Raw genomic sequence first — 23,421 nt, 5'->3', positions numbered from 1 at the left:
CACAAAGAAAAATTAGGATCATTTCGGGGTCGAGATCACCTCGGGGGCTGTACAGTTTCCCCCAGCATTTTCAGCTCCATTTGTCATCTAAAAATACAGGCATTCCTTGTTTTAGGATTCCGGGCCTTGGTTTTCGGAATTCCGGGCTTCTGGGTTTCCGGCACTCCTTCTATTACAGTTTTAGGAGACTTGCACATTGACATGAACTGTTTAACGCAGCACTTTTAGAGAAAACGGAAGGAATACTATTCAAACGTTATTACCCTACCTTTTGGTCTCAATGTTGTGGAAACTGTCCGTACAGAAAAGTAAACATTACAAGAAAACAACCTTCTTGAAACAGAAGACATGGCCGCCACTGCCTCTGCCACAGTGATTTGGGTATCCCATGTTCAGTGGGTACCCCCAGTAGGGATACCCAAAACAATGAAAGCGTTAAATACCACAGACTGGGGCAAGTGAAATCATCCATAATTCTACTCAAAAACCATTTATCTTCTTACGAATCTTTGTCTTAATAACTGAAAGCTTTCTTAATCTTGATATAAACACATAACGTCGCTGAAAAGAGTCGCAATTTATAACAGACTGCCTGATCCGAGTCTGCAATATAACGACGTACAAAACCGATTCACGCGCTACAGTTCCTTGTATGAACATGCGCTTGCTGTCTATGGATAACCCTTGAAATGGACGTTATAAATATAAATAAATAAATATAAATAAAGTAGACAAGGCTTAAATCTTCGGAAAAGGGAAGCAAATAAAAGTAGGGATACCCAAATCCCTAGTGATTTGTGTATCCCCTTCCTAAGTGTTGGCTTGTGGTCATTTCTTTACTTCAGGGTAGCGCCAAATCGACCGTTGTTAAAAAGGGAAACTAAACGCACAAAGAGAAAAGGCATTCATGGGAGGAAAGGACTAGAAATTCCAAAATGTAAGGGATACTTAAATCCCTAGTGATATGGGTAACCCGTTCCAGAGAGTTTGTTTGTCCTCGTTTCTTTAACTCATGCCAGGGTAGCCGAACCGACCGAAGATTAAAAGGTAAAGCAAACTTACAGAGACGAAAGCCATTCTAATGAGGAAAGGACTAACTGAAAATTGTCAACATATAAGGGATAACCAAATCTCTAGTGATACGGGTATTCCCTTCCAGAGAGTTCGTTAGGTATCTTTTCTTTAATTCAGGGTAGCCGAATCGACCGAAGACGAGAAGGAAAAGCAAACTTGCAAACTGACGAAAGTCATTCCAGGGAAAAAAGGACTAGAAATGCTAAATTGCAAGGGATACCTAAATCCCTAGTAATATCGGGGTATCCCCTTCAAATATGTTTATTTGTTATCGTTTCTTTTCAGCTACATATTGTGTTTATATCAAGCTCTACAACGCTTTAATTTCTTGAGACAAAGCTTCGTAAGAAGATGATTAGGTTTTGAGCAGACTTGTGGACGATTTCACTTGCCCCAGTTTTAAGCTTTCAGTGTTTTGGGTATCCGCAGTGGGGATACTCAAGACACTAGGGATTTGGGTTCGGCCGTACCCAAAACTCGAGGATACGCAAATCACTGTGACACCGCCAATGAGCATGCGGTCAGCGGCTTGCCGCCACTGAACATAAACCGCGGTTCCAAGTCACGTGATGCATTTCGGCGGGAACTGGAAAAAGATAGACTTTCTGGAGAATAGCAGATCGAAGGAGTTCTTGATTTCTCGGGATTATTTTTATTCCAAACTAGTAAGTATAGTAGCTTTGTTGTGAATGTTCTTATGTCCGTTTAGATAAAACAGGGTCAGAGCCACTTTGATTTAGGATTGACTGATTCCGCTGATCTAGCCAAGCTCTTCAAATTAAGATGCACGTTCGAGAATTGACTTCAGTGTTTCGATGATTTCGAGTAGTTAAATTAGTCTTTTCATGTTCAGTTATTAAAATCTTTCTAGGTATTCATGTATAATTATGAACAGCACACCAGTAAATGAAGCCTGGCATGGCCAGTCGAACCCAATGGAACTAAATTTCAATCCATGGATTGAGTTCGATCGAAATCGATTGAAATTCAACTCACACAAAAATAATTGGACAATCGAAGTCAATCGAACGTTTGAATTCCGAATTCTTGAGTTTTGTAAAACTGTGGCTAAAAATCAGTAACAAGTCTTTCGAGGCTCGAGCTACTTCCGAAGGGGGTACTATGTTCCCTTGCTCCCTTGAAAATTTTATTTTTTCTCTGTTGTTCCCATAATAAATTCCATTTTCCCCTAGACTTTGTTGTCAAAGTTTCCTTTAGTAGTAGAGATACCCTTGTTCTCTCAAATTAATTCCAAAAATATATCTTTTTCCCTGGAGATAAAGTGATCATGTTCCCTTGTTCCCCCAAAGACCTGGAAGACCCTGACTTTGGTAGAACACATGTTTTTTGTGTTTTTGAGACCACATAATGCATCATTTTCTGTTTGTTCCCATAACATGATCTTTGTTCAAGTGAATTTATTCACTGAAGTTCAGTTACACAGTTGAACGTAATCCATTGGATTGTGTTGATTTTGAGTTTGGTTGCCAAACTCAATCGAGCACAATCTAATGGATTGCATTCAATTGGGTTCAATCTGTGCGATTGAGTTCGATTGGTTTGGAAATCGTACTCACACAAAGTTCAGTGTTTAATTTTGATTTGCAATCAAAGGGCTTCTTGAAAGAAGCCCATAAAATAGGGTTGAATGTGCATGTAAGTTGTCTTAATTTGCATTGTTAAAAAAAAATTAAGTTCTAGTCATCTGGTGAAGTAAATAAAAATTAATTAACAATTTTGATGCTTTCTTTTTGTAGACATGATATGGGTGGTAAAAACAAAGGATCAAATTCCTGCAAAAGAAAGGGAGGTAAGACAAGCATGTTCTCTCTAGCTAGCGTACACTCATTGAAAAGGCATTTGCAACATGACGAGAAAGTGACCTACGTCTTTAGACTTTAGATTTTTTTTTTAAATTTTTTTTGCCCTTCCTTTTTCTCCTTTTGACCTTCTACTGGTCTTGCTTTCAGTTGAAGAATTCCAGAGAAAGCGTCATCAAGACCGGAAATTCTTAGCAGAGAATAGCCTTACAGTATAAATGAGGGAAATTTTGCTCCGAGTTTTTCACTCATATTTCTAAGCATTTTCATGCATACTATTGCTCAATTTCTCCAATTTTATAACAGTGTCCCCAGTTAGTCACCTAGCTAAATACCCTGACAGTAAAATTAAGTTTATGATGATGATGATCACACTGACCTGAGTATCGCTGGAAAGATCTTTCCCTACAGCAGAACTTGAGTATAGGTGATGCCGGTAACCGAGGAAAAGTATAGTGTAGAAATTGTTGAGATATCTTTGTAGCAAGTGCTCATGTGTTTAGTGCATAGAGAGTAGAAAAATAGAAAAAAATTCCTCTTAACAAAGTGGATTTCAATTCAACAGGCAAAAGGGATAAATTAACTATTGTTTAGGCAAAGAAATCTCAGACTGCCATTTTCCTGTCACTGTCAAGTGCTGTTGAGCATTTCCTATCTATCAGCAGCTCGGTAGCTCAGCAACAGGATACATGCTGGTGCAAGAAGAAGAACCGTTGTTCGCAAACAAAAGAAAAAAATAACAGAATTAAGGTGTATGGAGAAGACAAGCAAATGTTTGAATTTAAAGCAGCCCCAAGTAAGAAGTATTGCAGTTGCTAAACATCTACAGCTGTACCCAGCCCAGGCTTCGCTGCAGATGCTGTTTGACTTTTCTTGTGATAGAAAAAGGTGTTCTGCGAGATATCAGAATTTTCTTTCTACTATTAATTTTATCTATAAAGATTTATAGTTTAGGAGAGTTTTCACTTGTCATAACAGCCTTTGCACAGTGTTCACCAACTGCAAATCGACAACGACCTTTGTTCAGTGTTGGACTATTCGAAGTCAGAAATTTTATGCCTTCCAAATATAGTTTCTGTACAGCATTGCAAGACTTGCTCTCCGAGAAAAGCTCAGACTGTCCATTGTCTGTTATCAATTAGCTCTGTTTAAACAGCTTCTTTATAACTACAGTTTAGTTACGAAACACCATAGTACTTAAACCTGTCTCATGAAAACATGACATGAGTACATATACTAATGATGATGATAGTAATGTATGCGTCCTCCATGAGATTGTGTGTGATTAAATGCAGGTTCTCCTGAAGAAACTGCAGCAAAGAAGAGAAAGACTGAAACAAAAATATCCAAACAATCTAAAACAAGGAAAGGTGACTATGATTGATTACACCTTTTACAGGGAAGCAGGCATGGTGTAGTGGTGAAAATGCTTCCCTCACAACAGTGTGGCCTGGGTTTGATTCTGACCTGCTGCCACATCTGGGTTGAGATTGTTGTTGGTTCTTGTCTTGCTTAGAAGGCTTAAATTTCTCTGGGAACTCTTGTTCTCTTCTCTCCAGAAAAACCAACATTTTCAAATTGTAATTTGACCAGGATAGATGTATCAAGAAGACCTACATGTACAATAAAACCAGCCAAGGCTGATTTGGCTTTGTCTCTAAATATTGTGATATATTTTAATTTTTGTTAAGAAAATTTTTGCACTGTTCAAACTCAATACAGTGGCTGGAGACCTAACACTACAGTCATTAAAATTGTGAAATGTCTTGATGCTTTCCATTACAATTTATCATGTCTGGTAATTGTAATTCTTTGTTTGCATTTCCACTGACTGCAGCTGTTAGCGAGAAGGACAAGGAAAATAATCAAGCTAAAGTTTGGACCGAGAAGAAAAAAGGTGACTTTGAGTGATTGCTGTACATTTTCAACATGTAACCCACTGCCCCTCTATGCAGGGCCAATTGCGACTGCGCCTCTTTTCATATACTATTATTATGAAAAAAGTATGACTTGAAATGCTTTTGCAATTTACACAAAATCGAACTATTAAATTTCTTTAATCTTGCATATTCCACTTGCCATACACCATAGAAAAGACACTCAATATGGAATGTTATTGTGAAGCTTGGAAAAAGCCAATTAGGCATCAGAAAACTAAACCACAAACAGCACCAGTAGTTTGGTGTTTTAGGTTTGCTCGCATACCATGAACTTTATTGTGATTGGTGATTACACAATAAACCTGTCTCAATCAAATCAAGGGTCTGCGGATTTTGACTTGCATAGTCAAAATTGATCCTAGTGCATAAGTACTGCCGTGACTGTCTAACTCATGTTGTTCCTGTTTAGCTAGTTGCTTTCTGATTTCTTTTGATGCTTATAGTTCATTGAACTCCAGAACACTTTTCAATATCTTTTTTTTTTTTTTTTGTATTTCAGAAAATCTGCCAAGCCATATGAATACTAAATTCAACAGATGTACATCAAGTTTGACAAAACATCTGAAAGTTCACAGTGGCAACAAACCCTACAAATGCACTCAGTGTAAGAAATGTTTTAACTACTCATCGGATTTGAAAAGACACCTAAGGATTCACAGTGGTGAGAAACCCTACAAATGCACTCAGTGTAAGAAATACTTTAACTACTCATGGAATTTGAAAGCACACCTAAGGATTCACAGTGGTGAGAAACCCTACAAATGCACTCAGTGTAAGAAATGCTTTAACTACTCATTGCATTTGAAAAGACACCTAAGGATTCACAGTGGTGAGAAACCCTACAAATGCACTCAGTGTAAGAAATGCTTTAACCGCTCATGGAATTTGAAAGCACACCTAAGGATTCACAGTGGTGAGAAACCCTACAAATGCATTCAGTGTAAGAAATGCTTTAACCAATCATCGCATTTGAAAACACACCTGAGGATTCACAGTGGTGAGAAACCCTACAAATGCATTCAGTGTAAGAAATGCTTTAACTGCTCATCAACTTTGAAAAGACACTTAAGGATTCACAGTGGTGAGAAACCCTACAAATGCACTCAGTGTAAGAAATGCTTTAACCGCTCATGGAATTTGAAAGCACACCTAAGGATTCACAGTGGTGAGAAACCCTGCAAATGCACTCAGTGTGATAAATGTTTTAATAAATCATCAATGTTGAAACAACATATGAGGATTCACAGTGGTGACAAAGGCTTCAAATGTGAGCAATGCCGTAAATGCTTCAAGTATAATAAGACTTTTAAAAGACACAGATGCAGGAAACGTTCCTCTGAAGACAGAGAAAATTTCACCTGCTGGATGTGTGGAGAATACTGTCATAATGTATGTGGCATTCTCTTTCACATGTCTGAACATGGTATGCGCAAATCTTGATACTCAGGAAAGTTGGGGTATACTCCTGTTTGAAAGAAAAAAAAAAGTCAAATAGGAGTTTATATGATTAGTGATTATGACTGGTAGCGTTCACAGTGCACCAGTACCTTACCAGATTTTTATTAGCTATTATCTAAATCAATTGCACGACTGGTCTGAGAATTCTTAAAATCCCAGACTACATTAGTTTTGATGCATTTTTAGTTCCTGTTTTTCTTGCTTTTAATCTTTCTATTTTATTTTGTTATTGAAATTAAATGTACATTTTGATTTAAGAGCCTTTTTTTCAAGAATTTACTCTTGACACTCAGTCAGTCAGTCACATAGCATATGAACTATCTTGGTAGTTGGAAAGTTGGGATATTAGATTAGTTACCTTAACATTAGCCTCCAGTGCAGACGCTTATTGGGCTCATCATGGCGTGATGAAGAAACTGCTGTTGCGTGTTAAAATATTACTGTGGGTACAAAGTTAAGGAAGCCATCACTTTGTAGTAGTTGATATTGCAATTATTTGGCTGCTTCGGTAAGTTTTCAAGACTAGTGTTATATTACATTGTGAGTGCTCGAACCAAGCCACATGGGCCAAATTGCTATTTTTAACTTTGTTCACTTGGGCAGAGTTAATTATGCTATCAAAACGTTAATTGAGAACAGAGGCTGGCGATATCTTTTTTTTGTAAATGAACCACTGACCTTGAAGAATATAAACAAGAAGTTGTTGATCTTTCAGGAAACTATGTCAATGTTTTTATTAATTAGTTTTGATCTTAGTTTTTTGAAACAGTTTTAGACTTTGTCGGGCAATAAAATGTTACAGGTAAGAGTTTCGCATGCAAAATTCCCACAAAGGAAACAAAACACCCAAGTGAGATAGAATCCAAAGGGTGTGGACCGATGAACAATCAACACAATTTGTATATATAAAAATTATCTTATTGTCGTGAAACCATCAGCCATATAATCAACAACAAGTGTATTGATTGGATTATAATTCGATGTGAGACATACACTTATAGATATTAGCATTATCATAAATTTAGGATCAAAACTAATGAATCATCAAATGACCAAGTTTTCCAAGAGGTAGGCAACTTCTTGCAACTTTGTTGGGTTTCAAACTTTGTTGCCGAACTGTATTGTTTGCATTCTTTGATTTCTTTTGATTTTATTGGAAAAGACACCATCCTTTGCTCTTGCTGATGTTGCAAGTGCCCTGGTTGTTTTTCACTGGTATTGAATTATGTTGCATTGAATACTTTGTATTAACCAGGACTTAATAACTTTTGCTTAATTAGAGAAGTTGTGTTTCAGCTGCCAGACACAAACGGCTGTATCATGTTTGATTAACATGTCTTTGTAAATAATTAAACGACTAGAGAAGGCTGGTTTACTTCTGGCTACTGGCTTGTTTCGTTTTCTTCTTTCCTTTGGTGAAACTTCCGACTGACTTCCCGTGGTCACACTGCCTTCTCTTAGGGATGGTTTGAAACATTCAAAGCCTCCAAGCGAGAGCAAACCATCCTGAGTCGTCCCCAGGACGTTATTGTAGAAAGGACTTAGCTAGTCGTCAAGTTTAAAATTATTTCCTTAGAAAAAAGCATGTTATCGCTTAACCGTAGATAAAAGTTTTTGTTGAAATTCGCTCAGCTCTTATTGTGAGCTCAACAGGCCACTCTTGAAGGGTTTAAGGGCGGCAACTGTTGAAATAATTCTATTTTTTGTCGCACCCAAATAAAATCGACATTTCCAACGGCCAACAATCAGCCTGCTCCAGCGTGATTGCTTGCTTGATTGATTGCTTGCTTGCTTGCTTGCTTGGACCACGAACAAAGTCATTTTCTTTACTTTCAAATTCTTGCTGTCATTTGTTGAAATTTCTCGGCCGGCTCTGGTTGAGCGCACAAGTTGGCGAAGCCGCGAGGAAGACTCCCAGACTCCTCGCCGCTTTCTTAGCGCGCTCAATTTGCTAAACCGCCAAGCTACGCAGGCTATGAAAAAGTTAAAACGTGTCGGGGAGTGAAATTAATTGTACTGTTGACATTTGAAACTTTTAAGTAAAAATGACGAAAGGTAGTAATGTTACTGACGATGCGATGATATTCTGTAAACTCTTTGTTATCGGGTGATCGGTTAAATTACTAGTAACTTGAAAAGTCTGTTGTCACAAGCATTCTAGGCCGTGAACATGTCTAGTACACCGATCGTTTCTAAGGGTGGGTTGAGTTTTGAATATCTTGACTTTTATATCCCCTGGGAAAACGCTAGTATGTGTCGCAGCCGTCCTTCCCAAGAGAGAAAATAAGCAATTTTTCTCTTTCGTGGGGGGCGGCTGTGACAGGCTAGAAAAACGCGCTATAGAAATTCAACGTTTAAGGACGGTGCCTACTTTTGTTAATGCGCACACGTTCTGCGTATCACGCAAGGCATGGTTTAAGCGCCACGCGCGCGCTGGGTTGACATGACGCAATTAACTACGCTAACCAGTACGCGACTAAATTGAAAGCAAAATTTTCCTACTGTGACCAAATCAAGTTTAATGAACGTGTACTTAAACCAGCAACACCAGAACAGCAGCATATCGCTAACCACTAACTGTTAACGTCTTCCAGCTGAAAAAACTAGCTGTTATCTGTCGAAAATTATACTGAAATCCAACTGTAGACATGAAGCTGCAGATGGCGTAGTGCGCGCGCAAAACTATTGCGAGATACGCAAATGTTTTACTTACTGGGGAGGCTACAGGAAAAAATGTAACAGGTACCGTAAAAAGTTTAAAAAAGGATCAATAACTTTAAAAAACACGTGGTTACCCCTATATTTTATGTTATGAAATGGAAGTGGCAAGCCTATTCAGCAGGTGATTAGTTTCTGGTTGTGAGCAAAAGATATTTAGACTGTATTTTAGCTGAAACAGAGGTAGGCTGTTAGAGACGCTGAAAGTGCTGTTGCGACGATTTTGTTATTAAAAACATACCAAAAATGGTTTTTATGTTACCATTTACCATGTAGTTTTCAGATCTTTATAAATGTGTTTGCTTTTCTGTATGTAAAGGTGAATTCTAAAGAAAGCTGTGAAGAAATATCCTCTCCATCTCTTTTCAGAAAAATGCTGATGTCAGCATTTCTGTTGAGATTGAAGGCTAATTATCTCGAAAAAATGCGTGGCTACCCTCTTTTTTATTTATGGATTCGGATAGCCCTTGCGCAAAGATCTACTTTTTCCGCAAGGTCCTAACCTGGCGCAAAAACCTTTGTATTTAGTAGGCACCGTCCTTAAGTAGTAAAAACTTGCTTACACCACATTCGTCTTACAAGCCTTGAACATATTTTCTGAATTTTTAAAACAGTATTTCGAGGGTGCTTAGGGGTTAGATGTTTCGGAGACTGCACTTTATCTTTTGACGATGCAATATTTTAACCTGAACAACAGGTAATGACGCAAAATTTTTCTCTCGACAATCTTCAATCCGGCAATATCCATTCCAAGTGTTACCAACTATCTCGGTAGTTGTAGCCTTTAAAAAGGCTACGGCTAGAAGGGTCTGACCGCCAGAAGTGTGGCAGCTCTCGTAAGCTTTTAATTCTCTTCATTGTTAGCAGCTGTTATTGTTTTAGGGCTAGGGGCATTGTTTCTGTTGTTTGTTCTATTGTTCTCTTAAAGGCTATCAAGCCATTCATATGAGACTTTACGCTGACCGCGGCTGGAATGGGGTAGCGATTGGGGCATCGGAGGGGGAGATGTCAATACAACATAATATATACAATACATGAATTTATATAGCGCTCATTTCCAGAGCTCAATGGCGCTTTATATATCAGGGCTGAAAAGTTCAGTACCAAAAGTTATAATGTTTCCTTGCAATTGTGGACCTTATTCCAGACTATTATATATACTCTATATACAGCTCCCTTAGGGAGGCGCGGTGGCCTCATGGTTAGTGCGCTCGTCTCCGGATCGAGCGGTCCGGGTTCGAGCCCTGGCCGGGGACATTGTGTTGTGTTCTTGGGCAAGACACTTTACTCTCACAGTGCCTCTCTCCACCCAGGTGTATAAATGGGTACCGGCGAACTTAATGCTGGGGGTAACCCTGCGATGGACTAGCATCCCATCCAGGGGGGAGTAGAAATACTCCTAGTCGCTTCATGCTACAGAAACCGGGATAAGCTCCGGCCTGATGGGCCACTTGGCTCGCATGCAGACTTTACCTATATACAGCTCCCTGACATTTTTAGCTTTTTAGTTTCAGTAAAAAGCGCATATAAGAACCCAGTGATTTAAGAACCTATAGGCTGAAATTTGGTATTTAAATAATCAGAAATAAAAAACCTGTTCACCCTGGCAAAGAAAAATAGGTTTTATACAAAGAAAAAAAACTCCAATTTTGATGGTCTAAATTCTGGAATTTTATTGTGTGAGAAACTTTTGACAAAAAGTTAAGGTGCCTATTTCATTGATTTACATTTTTTGGAATTTCACTAGAAATATGTTTTCCATAAAGCTACGGTGCAATATAGGGCATATAAAATCTAAATATCTTATAAGATAAAATATAGAAAAGTATTGGAAAGCAGTTTTGTTGTTGAAAATAAAAGTTCTAAACCATTATATATTGGTAAATATATTAACTACTATTAAAATGGAGTAAATGATGTGTTGTTGCTATGAAAAAAGTTACCGAAATAATGGCTGAATTATTTAAGTCCCTTGAGTATAGTAGGAATCACTAGTTTTATACGACAGCATTCAAAAATGACAGGATACGTTCAAAGACAAACTAGTTCAACAGATTCCTGTTACACGTTAAAATGTTACTGTAGATAAAACGAACATTTTAGGTTTACATTTAGGGTGCGTCTCTTTGGGTTGATCTGGATCAGGATCAGTGATCTAATCACTCGGATCATGGTATATCAAAGGAAAGACGAATCCACTCTGGTCACGGATTACTCGGCTCCTTTTATGCACCATGATCAGAATGATCTTGGATCATTGGTCAACTTGATCCTAGCCTGTAGAACAGGCGGATTAGACGGGCAGAGAGCGAAACGCGATACACGAGCGCAGACCGCTCGTGGTCGCGCTCCGCGCTCGTGTATCACCAGGACGGAAAAAGGCCGGGTACACATAAGCGCCCTGTATATCACACTTCGTGGTACTTGATCCTGAGCGATCACCGCACTGGCCTCACCACAGGATTCTTGCTCGGCCCGCCAAAACGGGAGATTATGCACAGTCATTCTATACCTTTAAAACCATTTACAGTGTTGTGCGATCTTTCCACGGGTAGCCTGCAGAACAGGCGTAATTTTTTGCGTATTTTAGGGGAACAGAGGCGAAAGCGAGGCGAGCGCGAGGAGAAGGGCGCGAAAAAATAACGCTTTATTTTTTTCGCGCTTTTCCCCTCGCGCTCGCCTCGCTTTCACCTCTGTTTGCCTAAAAGACGCAAAAAATTACGCCTGTTCTGCAGGCTATTCTACGGGTTGTATCATATCATTCTTTGCTGTTTCTCGTTTTCTGGTTGTAAGGTGTCACTTGATCGCTTCTTTGTCTAGGTAAGCAGTTGAACTAGTAATTCTAAACCTTTTCGCAGCAATGCTTTATCGAAAATCGATTTAGAAATCTGCTTCACCTTTCAGCTGCTTGTGGAACCTCTCTTGTGCTCGCAGCTTCCTCATGTTTCGTCAACAAGCTGATATCAAACTGTTTGTTTCAGCGCACTTTGCGGCTTTTATCGATCCATTCTTAGGATATTCCTGTCCTGCAGCAACATGAAATAATGCGCCGTTGAATCCGATCAATGGAGGTTTGGACAACATAACACAGGGCTCGATTGCCTCGGCTATGTCGGGTCTGGACTTCAGGATTAAGGACAGAGAGTCAGTTTTATATTGCGTGAAGATGCAATTAACTTCCAACTTCCACCAAAGGTACTCAGAAATCTTACCAGTACCAGAGATGCTAACAATACTTTCTACAGTTGTATGCCCTAAATTAGCTTTGTTTCATTTGTTAAAATCAACATTTCTAAGTAACAGTTGGCCAGTGCAGTTTAGGGCCCTTCATTTATGTCTCGTCAATCGGGCTGGCTCGGTTTCCGAGATCTTGCCTTGCCACTCTTTTCTTCGTAAAAATGTCAATGTGTTCATATGAGAAGCTTGGCTGGCCTTGTTACTGAGATCTCAGTTTCTGCAACCAAGATCTTGATTACATGGATGTTAAACTTATCATTTGGTGTTAGGTCCTTTATATCACATCTGGTTCAAGCAAAATTAATCTTTTATCGATTTTAAGTTTTTTGGTTGCTGTTTCTATAGAAATATCAAATATCAAAACTTCAGTCTATTTCCAACAACTGGTGTAAGGTTAATATCAATTGGATGAAATGAAGTGTGGTAAAAAGCTCAATAAAAATGTTTGGTATGGTCCAAAATAACTGTATCTGGGCATTCCACTCTGATGAGTTTCTGTGCTCCTCTACCCAAAGTAGAAGTCCGCAGTGCTAATGATGCTCTCAATTAGATGTAATGCCTGGTAACTGTAGTTCTATTGTTCCAGCTACACCCCGGAGGCAGGGAAACACTCGAACTACAATGAACAAACAAAAGAAAAGTGACTGTGATTGATTGCTACACATAGAAACCTCTTAGAGGCTAATAATATTTGCCATATTGTGCAAAACTGAATATAACAGGAGTTAGATACAATGCACCAGTGATGGTAACAGGAGAAAACACTTTGATCATGAAAATTCTATATTTCCACTCTTCTACTGACGCTACATGTATACATCAAGAGTTTGTGTGTCTAGTAATTATGATGTCTTCCCATGTGTTGCACTGACTCTAGGAGTTTTTCACGAAACAGGTACCAAGACAACACCAGCCAAGGCAGCAAAACTGGAGAAAAGGACTGAAGATTATTGGTATTTACGACTTCTTAATGTTGTACAGTTTTAAAGTTAAACCCACTGCCCCTGCTGTGGGCCCAATTCGAACTCAATGGCAGTTACTGTCTCGAGATAAACAAGAACTCCCATGACACCTTGAACATTTAAACATGCAGATTAATGCTCTCTTAAAGTCTTGAGAGAGCACAGGCAGATAGAGACCAAGGTAGCACCTTAAGGTTATCCTAGGAAATTCGGTAACCCATCGATCATCATCAGCAAAAACTATTTGGGTGTCACGTGACTGTCCGTATGTACGTCCGTACATCCGTGCGTCCGCACGCCAAGCCCCATGCCTTGAAAAATAAGAGGGTAGCACCATTACCATAGGTACATCTTTGATATTGGACATCCATGCTATGATTAATTGACAGCTGTCAAAACAAGGTATCCGCTCACCAGTATCATGTGATCATATCGTGGGCTCAGGTTAAGAGTTCGCATGTCTTTTTGAAGTTGACCGCCGAAGAGGTACTGTGTTTTATTGGAGCTCAAGTTGAGTTGTCTAAAATGATTTGTGCGTACTGGGAAACTCTTTTTTAAGTTTTGCTCAAAGAAGGTGTGCCTAAGGATGAAGAATTAGAAGGACTGGGTAGGAGTATCGGCGACAAGCGGACCCAACTTGGTCGTCGATTAAAAATCGGGGAGCTATTTCTTCAAGCCCTATGTAGAAATTTTGATTCGGAACATGAAAGGGTGTTTCGGATGCTGTTATATTGGAAAGAACAGCGCGGTTCTGCTGCAACATATAAGTCTTTATCTGATGCTTTAAAGCACAAGTTGGTGAAACGAAAAGACTTGGCGGAGAAGTATTGCCTCAAGTAATATTAATCGTGCCAGTAAATCTGGCGAAATAACCGTTATTTTATTATTATTATTATTATTATTATTATTATTATTATTATTATTATTATTATTATTATTATTATTATAGAAAACTTGGTGTATGCGAAGGATGCTTCTTTGTGTCAGTATTGAACATATTTGCGTAAGACGTGATAAAATACATATCAGACGTTATAGTTGTGATGTTAAATGTATGTATGATAAAATTCATCTCAGATGTTTTAGTTGTGATGTAAAATGTCATGGTCATGGGTCATGGGCCCGATTCCTATCGAGTACTCAGATTTTTTCTTTGTCCCACGCTCGTGTCATGTTGATCAGATCACTTTTCACATTTCATTACCGAGCTTAAAATTCACCATCTTTATTCACTTATCACACTCACGATGAGTTCGACAGTGCTGACCCTAGCAGTATGCAGGACGCATGTCACATATGGACTCAGTTAAATAAACTTGCTCCCCATGAGTTCTCGTAGCTCAGTGGATAGAGCGCCCGCCCGGTGTTCAGGAGGTCATGGGTTCGATTCCTGTCGGGAACTCAGATTTTTTCTTTGTCCCACGCTCCTGTGATGTTTATCAGTTCACTTTTCACATTTCATTACTAAGCTTAAAATTCACCATCTCTATTCACTTATGAACTATACCTTATCAATCAACGTACTGACTGAAATGTCCATCGCACTCAGTCTAAATCCTGAGGGAGACCGCCTCTTGTCCGCCTGAGAGTGCTAAAGTGCTAGACTTCCTGCAGTCTGCTGTTCTCTCGAACTCACCAACGCAATACAGGACTGGGAACGCCCAAACCCCTACTCGTCCATAGCACCATTTTGCGTTCTTGGAGTCGCGGAAGTAAATGCTCGACGGACCGCTAACTTTCTAGAGCGCGGCTGACTTTTCAGGTTGACATCGTTTTCGTTGGTAACACGTGGCGAGAATGTACAAGGGTGCGGTCGCCCTTTCAAGAACTGTATTTAGCAATGCAATGCCTGGCGTATTCATCTAGACCCACTTTGAACTGAGCGTATTATACGTCTTCCTCGGTGAATGCATCAGTAACACATTTTAAAAGCAGTAACCACGGTGTAGTTAGATTTATGTATAGTTTTAAATAATATCTGAAAATTATATGCGTAGCATCTTGTACTCAGTGTAAACCGCCAGAAGTAGTACAAAATAAAGTGAAAACTTCAAGTAAAAGTTATGGAGGTATTAGTTTTTCTGGCTTTTTAATTGAAAAGGCAGTTGACGATTGGAGTGGTTTACAGCATTCTCGTCCCCAGAGGCCCTAATCCTATTGGTCAGCACCGAGGATGGTCCAACACCGGACGTCCGCCATTCACGGACTTCCTCTCAAATCTGACAAATCTGATTGGCTGGGAATACGAAACGATTGGGGACGAGATTGACCTGCATCCGTTTTTGTGTTTTATGTGTGCGCTTATGTTTCCAGCGTTTGCTTAGTGAGCCGAAATAGCACAGAGGTCAAAGAACACAACGGCCAGGCCTTTTGTAATTTTCGCTAGTCGCAAACCGGGTCGCGAAGCTTAGAATGATGGAGACAAACAAAGAGAAATGCTCTTCTCTGACTCCTCGGCTGTAATACATATATATATGTTATTAGCCGACTGGGAGGTCCGTATAAAAATGCTGTCCGAGGACGAACCAGTACATAGCAAGAGCGCGCGCGGACACTGTGTTCGCCACCTTAAATCTTATAGGTTATTTGGTTTTATCAACTGGGTTAATAATGTAAATTAGCCACCATAAAGAGATTCGAATCTCTTTACGGTGGCCAATTCACATAATCAACTCAGTTGATAAAACCAAATTATCTTGTTATAGTCCCCACCTACGCAGCACCACAGTTTCTTTAGAACGTTACCCCCCCCCCCCCCCTTAATCTTATAGGCCCTACAATGTATCAACGAGAGTCTTAATGCGACCAATTTGTAAGAGTGTGAGGTAAAGCTGGGAATTAATTGGTTAATAACCCAGTGAAGGTTTTATTTTATTACCATCATTTTTATTGTTATAATCTTTGAGCGATCCATAGTCCCATGTTTAATTGCCATTGGATAAATTCGTCTGGGACAAGAGAAAATGAGGGACATTTTCGCCCAGGATTTTAACCTCCTTTTGTCATCTAAAAATACAGACATTCCTTGTTTTAGGATTCCGGGCCTTGGTTTTCGGAATTCCGGGTTTCTGGGTTTCCGGCATTCTCTTTTTACAGTTTTAGGAGACTTGCACATTGACATGAACTTTTTAACGCAATACTTTTAGAGAGAGTGGAAGGAATGTTATTCAAACTTTATTTACCTACCTTTTGGTCTCAATGCTGTGGAAACTGTCCGTACAGAAGAGTGAACATTACAAGAAAACAACCTTCTTGAAACAGAAAACATGGCCACCACTGCCTCTGCCACAGTGATTTGGGTATCCCGTGTTCAATGGGTACCCCCAGTAGGGATACCCAAAACACTGAAAGCATTAAATACCACAGACTGGGCATGGGGCAAGTGAAATCATCCATAATTCCACTCAAAAACCATTTATCTTCTTACGAAGTTTTGTCTCAATACCTGAAAGCTTTCTTAATCTTGATATAAACACATAACGTCGCTGAAAAGAGTCGCAATTTATAACAGACCGCCTGATCCGAGTCCGCAATATTTATTATATGGCTGTGTCTCACAAGGACTGGGAACTACAGAATTCACGAATATTGACCGTCTAGATTTTCCCATATAGACCGACATCTAGACCGGTTTCATTTTGCGTTGAAAAATTATAAAATACAGAAATGTTCACCATTTTCTTTTATTTTCTGCTTAATCATTGATGTAAGCGCCAAAAAGCCTGTTGACAAAAAAAAAGTGAAGAGGACGAGCAAATTTCGGCAGGTTTAAGTTAAGCTCATCTCCGTTTGAAAGCAAAACGTCAGCAAACCAGTTACATTAATCGAATTAAAGTTTTCTTCTTTGCCATATAATAAACATCTTATTAATCGAGCTAAGTCGGTCTCTATGGGAGAATCTTGACCTCGGTCATGTGCACAGACCTCACTGCGTTCGGTCTGTACTCACGACCTGGGTCAAGATTATCCCATACAGACCTCCTGCTCGGTTAATAAGAGCTAATTAAACGCAATACAAAACCGACTCACGCGCTAAAGTTCCTTGTATGAACATGCGCTTGTTGTGTATGGACTGAACCCTTGAAATGAACGTTATTTTAAACGAGAGAGGCGCATTCTAAACCTCGGATAGTTCGGCGATTGAATTTAATTTAATCAACATGCGAGCGAACACACTGAGATAACGGCCGTTACGCAATATGCACACTTTTACTGACCTCTGTGTATGTTGCCTGTCTAAAAAAAACTTTGTCTTAGGGTGCGCTTCTTTAAGAAAATCCAAGATTGGATTCTTAAATCCGAAAGAATCCGAAAACGGATTTTGCGTTTCTTTACAAAACAGATCAATCAAGATCTCTCAGATCACGGTCCGTCAAAGGTAGATTTTGCCGGCGAACAATTCTCTATGCCTTTAAAGGAGTTTTTTTGTTTCGGAAGCAAATCCCCCTCCCTCCCCCCCCCCCCCCAAAAAAAAAATGAATCGATCAATCAATCAATCAATCAATCAGTCAGTCAATCAATCAATCAGTAAAAAAAAAAAATAAATAAATATAAATAAATAAAGAAGACAAGGCTTGAATCTTCAGACAAAGGGAAACAAATAAAAGTAGGGATACCCAAATCCTTAGTGATTTGTGTATTCCCCGGTAGAAAAGAAGGTATATGTAGTAAGTCCGTGAGAAAAAACTGTGCTACTTGTGCCTACATTTCTTACGGACTTACTACATATACCTTCTTTTCTACCGGGGAAACGCGCGCCATAAAATCCAACCTGACCTGTGACACTAAAAACCTCATCTACACGATTCAATGTAACCGCTGTAACTTACAATACATAGGAGAGACGAAACGACGATTAAAAGACCGATTTAATGAACACGGTCGTACCTTAGATAACCTTAACAACAAATCTAAACCTACTACAGCCGCCGAACATTTCCTGTCCTCTCCTAACCACACTGCTAACGACATGCAATTAATCCCCATCGAAAAAATCGTTTCTAAGCGAGACTCTATCCGTACGGCCAGGGAAGCTTTTTTAATTCAAAAAGGCAGAACAATTGATCCTAATTATCTGAACATCCGCGAAGAAACATATTAATTGTTTCCATTTGTTTTCTTTTATTATGTTCTTTTATCATGTTATTTTATTTTACCGTATGCTTATCTTCAATTTACACTATCTATTACTTTTGCGTATTTCCGGTATTACGTAAATATCGGCTACATAAAAAACACGCACCAATGTAAAATCTTCTATTGTACCTGAAGAAGGCTGGTTTGGCCAGCCGAAATATAGTACACCTTCAAAAAATCATTCTACGTTGTGTCGGTTTTTGCTTTTGTATTCTTCATTTTATATGTAAAGTCGCTTAGATCACTATTGATCCAACGTATACCAGCAGGATCATCGTTCCGGTTGCTTGCTTAAACATTTTACCTTCCAGAGAGTTTATTCGTCCTCGTTTCTTTAATTCATGCCAGGGTAGCTAGATCGACCTAGGATTAAAAGGTAAAGCAAACTTACAAAGACGAAGCCATTCCAATGAGGAAAGGACTTAAAATATCAAAATGAAAGGGATTCCCAATTCCATAGTGATACGGGTATCAGCTTCCAGAGAGTTTGCAAGCTCCCGAATCGACCGAAGACGAAAAGGAAAAGCAAAATTGCAAAAACGTAAGTCATTCAAGGGAGAAAAGCACTAGAAAAGCTAAATTTTAAGGGATACCCAAATCCCTAGTGATATGGGGCCCTTTCCGATAAGTTTGTTTGTTATCATATCTTTAATTCGGGTAGCCACGAAGTCGACCGAACACGAAAAGGAATAGAAAACTTACAAAGACGAAAGACATTTAAGGGAGAAAAGGACTAGAAATGCTAAATTGTAAGGGATACCTAAATCCCTAGTAATATCGGGGTATCTCTTTCCAATATGTTTATTTGTTATCGTTTCTTTTCAGCTACGTATTGTGTTTATATCAAGCTATATAACCCTTTAATTTCTTGAGACAAGGCTTCGTAAGAAGATGATTATGTTTTGAGTAGACTTGTGGAGGATTTCACTTGCCCAAGATTTAAGCTTTCAGTGTTTTGGATATCCCCAGTGGGGATACCCAAGACACTAGGGATTTGGGTTCGGCGGTACCCAAAACTCGGGGATACCCTAATAACTGTGACGCGTCGACTGTCTCAGACCTGACCAGGATGCGGTCAGCGGTTTGCCGCCACTCACCATGAACCCCGAATCCAAGTCACGTGATGTATTTCGGCGGGAACTGAAAAAAAGATAGCCTTACTGGAGAGTTGTTGATTTCTCAGGATTATTTTTATTCCAAACTAGTAAGTATAGTAGCTTTGTTATGAATGTTCTTATCTCCGTTTGGATAAAACAGGGTCAGAGCCACTTTGATTGACGATTGACTGATTCCGCTAATGTGGCAAAGCTCTTCAAATTAAGATGCACGTTCGAGAATTGACTTCAGTGCTTCGATGATTTCGAGTAGTTAAATTAGTCATTTCATGTTCAGTTATTAAAATCTTTCTAGGTATTCATGTATAATTATGAACAGCACACCAGTTAATGAAGCCCGGCATAGCCAGACGAATCCAATCGAACTGAATTTCAATCCATGGATTGAGTTCGATCGAAATCGATCGAAATCCAACCCACACAAAAATAATTGGACAATCGAAGTCAATCAAACGTTAATTTGATTTCCGAACTCTTGCGTTTTGTAAAACTGTGGTTGGAAATCAGTAACAAGGCTTTCGAGGCTCGAGCTACTTCCAAAGGGGGTACTATGTTCCCTCGATCCCTTGAAAATTTCATTTTTTTCTTCCTTGTTCCTTATAATAAATTCCATTTTCCCATAGACTTTGTTGTCAAAGTTCCCTTTAGTAGTACAGATACCCTTCTTTCCTCAAATTAATTCCAAAAATATATCTTGTTCCCTGGAGATAAAATGATCATGTCCCCTTGAGACCACATAATGCATCAATTTCTGTTTCTTCCCATAACATATCCTTGTTCTAGTGAATTTATTCACCAAACACAATTGAACATAATCCATTGGATTGTGCTTGATTTTCAGTTTGGTTGCCAAACTCCGCCGAGCACAATCTAATGGATTGTATTCAATTGGGTTCAATTTGTTCAGCTGAGTTCAATTGGTTTGGAAATCGCACTCACATAAAGTTCAGTGTTAAATTTTGATTTGTAATGAAAGGGCTTCTTGAAAGAAGCCCATGAACTAGGGCTGAATGTGCATGTAAGTTGTCTTAATTTCCATTGTTAAAAAACAATTAAATTCTAGTCATCTGGTGAAAAAATAAAAATTAAGTAACAATTTTGATGCTTTCTTTTTGTAGACATGATATGGCTGGGAAAAACAAAGGATCAAATTCCTGCAAAAGAAAGGGAGGTAAGACAAGCATGTTCTCTCTAGCTAGTGTACACTCACCAAAAAGGCATTTGCAACATGACAAGAAAGTGACCTACGTCTTAAGACTTTTAATTTTTTTTAAAATTTTTTTTTGCCTTCTCTATAACTGCAGTTTAGTTACGAAACACCATGGTACTTAAACCTCTCTCATAAAAACATGACATGAGTACATGTATATGCTAATGATGATGATAGTGATGTGTGCATCTTCCATGAGTGTGTGATTAAATGCAGGTTCTCCTGAAGAAACTGCAGCAAAGAGGAGAAAGACTGAAACAAAAATATCCAAACAAGCTAAAACAAGGAAAGGTGACTATGATTGATTACGTCTTTTTACAGGAGAGCAGGGATGGTGTAGTGGTGCTAGTGCTTGCCTCACAACAGTGTGGCCTGGGTTTGATTCTGACCTGGTGCCACTTGTGGGTTGAGATTGTTGTTGGTTCTTGTTTTGCTCAGAAGGCTTAAATTTCTCTGGGAACTCTTTTTCTCCTCTCTCCAGAAAAACCAATATTTCCAAATTCCAATTTGACCAGAATAGATGAAGAAGACCTACATGTACAATAAAACAAGCTAAGGCTGATGTGGCTTTGACGCTAAACATTGTAATATATATTAATTGTATTAAGAAAATTTTTGCACTGTTCAAAATCATTTTGGTGACTGGAGGCCTAACACTACAGTCATCAAAATTGTGAAATGTCCTGATGCTTTCCCTTACAAGTTATCATGTCTGGTAATTGTAATTCTTTGTTTCCATTTCAACTGACTGCAGCTGTTAGCAAGAAGGACAAGGGAAATAATCAAGCTAAAGTTGGCAACCAGAAGAAAAAAGGTGACTTTGATTGATTGCTGTAAATTTTCAACATGTAACCCACTGCCCCTGTATGCGGGGCCAATTGCGACTGCCCCTCTGTTCATATACTATTATTGTGAAAAAAGTATGACTTAAAATGCTTTTGCGATTTACACAAAATAAAACTATAGAATTTCTTTAATCTTGCATATTCCACTTGCTATACTCCATAGAAAGGACACTCAATATGGAATGTTATTGTGAAGCTAGGAAAAAGCCAATTAGGCATCAGAAAACTAAACTACTGTACAAACAGCACCAGTAGTTTGCAGTTCTTTTTAGGTTTGCTCGCATGTCATGAACTTTATTGTGATTGGTCAGTACACAATAAACCTGTCTGAATCAAATCAAGGGTTTGCAGTTTTTTGACTTGCATAGTCAAAATTAATCCTAGTGCATAAGTACTGCTGTGACTTTCTAACTCATGTTGTTCCTGTTTAGCTAGTTGTTTTCTCATTTCTTTTGTTGCCTATAGTTCATTTTGTCAGTGACAAAAACTCCAGAAAACTTTTCAATATCTTGTTTTTTTGTATTTCAGAAAATCTGTCAAGCCACATGAATACTAAATCCAACAGATGTACATCAAGTTTGCAAAGACATCTGAAAGTTCACAGTGGCAAGAAACGCTACAAATGCACTCAATGTAAGAAATGTTTTAACTACTCGTCGCATTTGAAAAGACACCTAAGGATTCACAGTGGTGAGAAACCCTACAAATGCACTCAGTGTAAGAAATGCTTTAACCGCTCATGGAATTTGAAAGCACACCTAAGGATTCACAGTGGTGAGAAACCCTACAAATGTACTCAGTGTAAGAAATGCTTTAACTACTCATCGCAATTGAAAACACACCTAAGGATTCACAGTGGTGAGAAGCCCTACAAATGCACTCAGTGTAAGAAATGCTTTAACTGCTCATGGAATTTGAAAGCACACCTAAGGATTCACAGTAGTGAGAAACCCTACAAATGCACTCAGTGTGACAAGTGTTTTAACCAATCATCGCATTTGAAAAGACACCTAAGGATTCACAGTGGTGAGGAACCCTACAAATGCACTCAGTGTAAGAAATGCTTTAACAACTCATCGGATTTGAAAAGACACCTAAGGATTCACAGTGGTGAGAAACCCTACAAATGCACTCAGTGTGACAAGTGTTTTAACCAATCATCGCATTTGAAAAGACACCTAAGGATTCACAGTGGTGAGGAACCATACAAATGCACTCAGTGTAAGAAATGCTTTAACCAATCATCGGATTTGAAAAGACACCTAAGGATTCACAGTGGTGAGAAACCCTACAAATGCACTCAGTGTAAGAAATGCTTTAACCGCTCATGGAATTTGAAAGCACACCTAAGGATTCACAGTGGTGAGAAACCCTACAAATGCATTCAGTGTGACAAATGTTTTAACCAATCATCAGTGTTAAAACACCATATGAGGATTCACAGTGGTGACAAACGCTTCAAATGCGACCAATGCTGTAAATGCTTCAAGTATAATAAGACTTTAAAAAGACACAGATGCAGGAAACGTTCCACTGAAGACAGAGAAAATTTCACCTGCTGGATGTGTGGAGAATACTGTCATAATGTATGCGGTATTCTCTTTCACATGTCTGAACATGGTATGCGGAAATCTTGATACTCCTGTTTGAAAAAAAAATGTCAAATAGGAATTTTTATGATTATTGATAATGGTATGTAGCATTCACAACTTGGACCAGTACCTTACCAGATTTTTATTAGCTATTATCTAAATCAATTACACGACTGGTTTGAGGATTCTTAAAATCCCAGACTACATTAGTTTTTATGCATTGTTAGTTCCTGTTTGTCTAGTTTTTAATCTTTCTATTATTCTATTTTGTTATTGAAATTAAACGTACATTTTGATTTAAGAGGCTTTTTTTT

General features: G+C 38.8%; 2 protein-coding genes across 11 annotated transcripts; both read left to right on the top strand.

Annotated features, from left to right (window-relative positions):
* Positions 1 to 1,654: 1,654 nt before the first annotated feature.
* Positions 1,655 to 7,667, top strand: LOC149117747 (uncharacterized). 5 transcript variants are annotated; one of them, XM_089285613.1, is made up of 5 exons: positions 1,655 to 1,739; positions 2,832 to 2,884; positions 4,190 to 4,264; positions 4,732 to 4,791; positions 5,334 to 7,667. In XM_089285613.1, exons 2-5 carry the CDS (start codon positions 2,839 to 2,841, stop codon positions 6,272 to 6,274), a joined length of 1,122 nt encoding a protein of 373 aa, XP_089141739.1. In that variant the 5' UTR covers positions 1,655 to 1,739; positions 2,832 to 2,838; the 3' UTR covers positions 6,275 to 7,667. The 5 variants fall into 5 exon arrangements, with proteins under 5 accessions (XP_089141739.1, XP_089141744.1, XP_089141748.1 ...); XM_089285618.1 differs by lacking the exon at positions 4,190 to 4,264; XM_089285622.1 differs by lacking the exons at positions 1,655 to 1,739; positions 2,832 to 2,884 and adding an exon at positions 2,925 to 3,782.
* On the top strand, positions 1,663 to 23,408 carry LOC149117746 (uncharacterized). Of its 6 annotated transcripts, none has more exons than XM_089285518.1 (5): positions 1,663 to 1,739; positions 20,579 to 20,631; positions 20,887 to 20,961; positions 21,425 to 21,484; positions 22,044 to 23,408. In XM_089285518.1, the coding sequence occupies exons 2-5, from the start codon at positions 20,586 to 20,588 to the stop codon at positions 23,150 to 23,152; spliced, it is 1,290 nt and encodes a 429-aa protein (XP_089141644.1). In that variant the 5' UTR covers positions 1,663 to 1,739; positions 20,579 to 20,585; the 3' UTR covers positions 23,153 to 23,408. The 6 variants fall into 6 exon arrangements, with proteins under 6 accessions (XP_089141644.1, XP_089141657.1, XP_089141638.1 ...); XM_089285512.1 differs by lacking the exon at positions 1,663 to 1,739 and adding an exon at positions 19,468 to 19,549; XM_089285531.1 differs by lacking the exon at positions 20,887 to 20,961.
* The last annotated feature ends 13 nt before the right edge of the window (positions 23,409 to 23,421 follow it).

The sequence above is a fragment of the Orbicella faveolata genome, unplaced genomic scaffold (genome assembly GCF_042242905.1).
Source record: "Orbicella faveolata isolate gen_17 unplaced genomic scaffold, um_ofav_v1 contig_1, whole genome shotgun sequence".
Taxonomy (NCBI): Eukaryota; Metazoa; Cnidaria; class Anthozoa; order Scleractinia; family Merulinidae; genus Orbicella; species Orbicella faveolata.
This window is presented reverse-complemented; position numbering and strand designations above follow the sequence as displayed.

Bases quoted from the DNA above. Each gene is read 5' to 3' on its own strand.
- LOC149117747 (XM_089285613.1), top strand. From the start codon at position 2,839: ATGGGTGGTAAAAACAAAGGATCAAATTCCTGCAAAAGAAAGGGAG. The intron at 2,885-4,189 runs GTAAGACAAGCA...GATTAAATGCAG, and splicing joins TTCCTGCAAAAGAAAGGGAG to GTTCTCCTGAAGAAACTGCA. The intron at 4,265-4,731 runs GTGACTATGATT...CACTGACTGCAG, and splicing joins ACAATCTAAAACAAGGAAAG to CTGTTAGCGAGAAGGACAAG.
- LOC149117746 (XM_089285518.1), top strand. From the start codon at position 20,586: ATGGCTGGGAAAAACAAAGGATCAAATTCCTGCAAAAGAAAGGGAG. The intron at 20,632-20,886 runs GTAAGACAAGCA...GATTAAATGCAG, and splicing joins TTCCTGCAAAAGAAAGGGAG to GTTCTCCTGAAGAAACTGCA. The intron at 21,485-22,043 runs GTGACTTTGATT...TTTGTATTTCAG, and splicing joins TGGCAACCAGAAGAAAAAAG to AAAATCTGTCAAGCCACATG.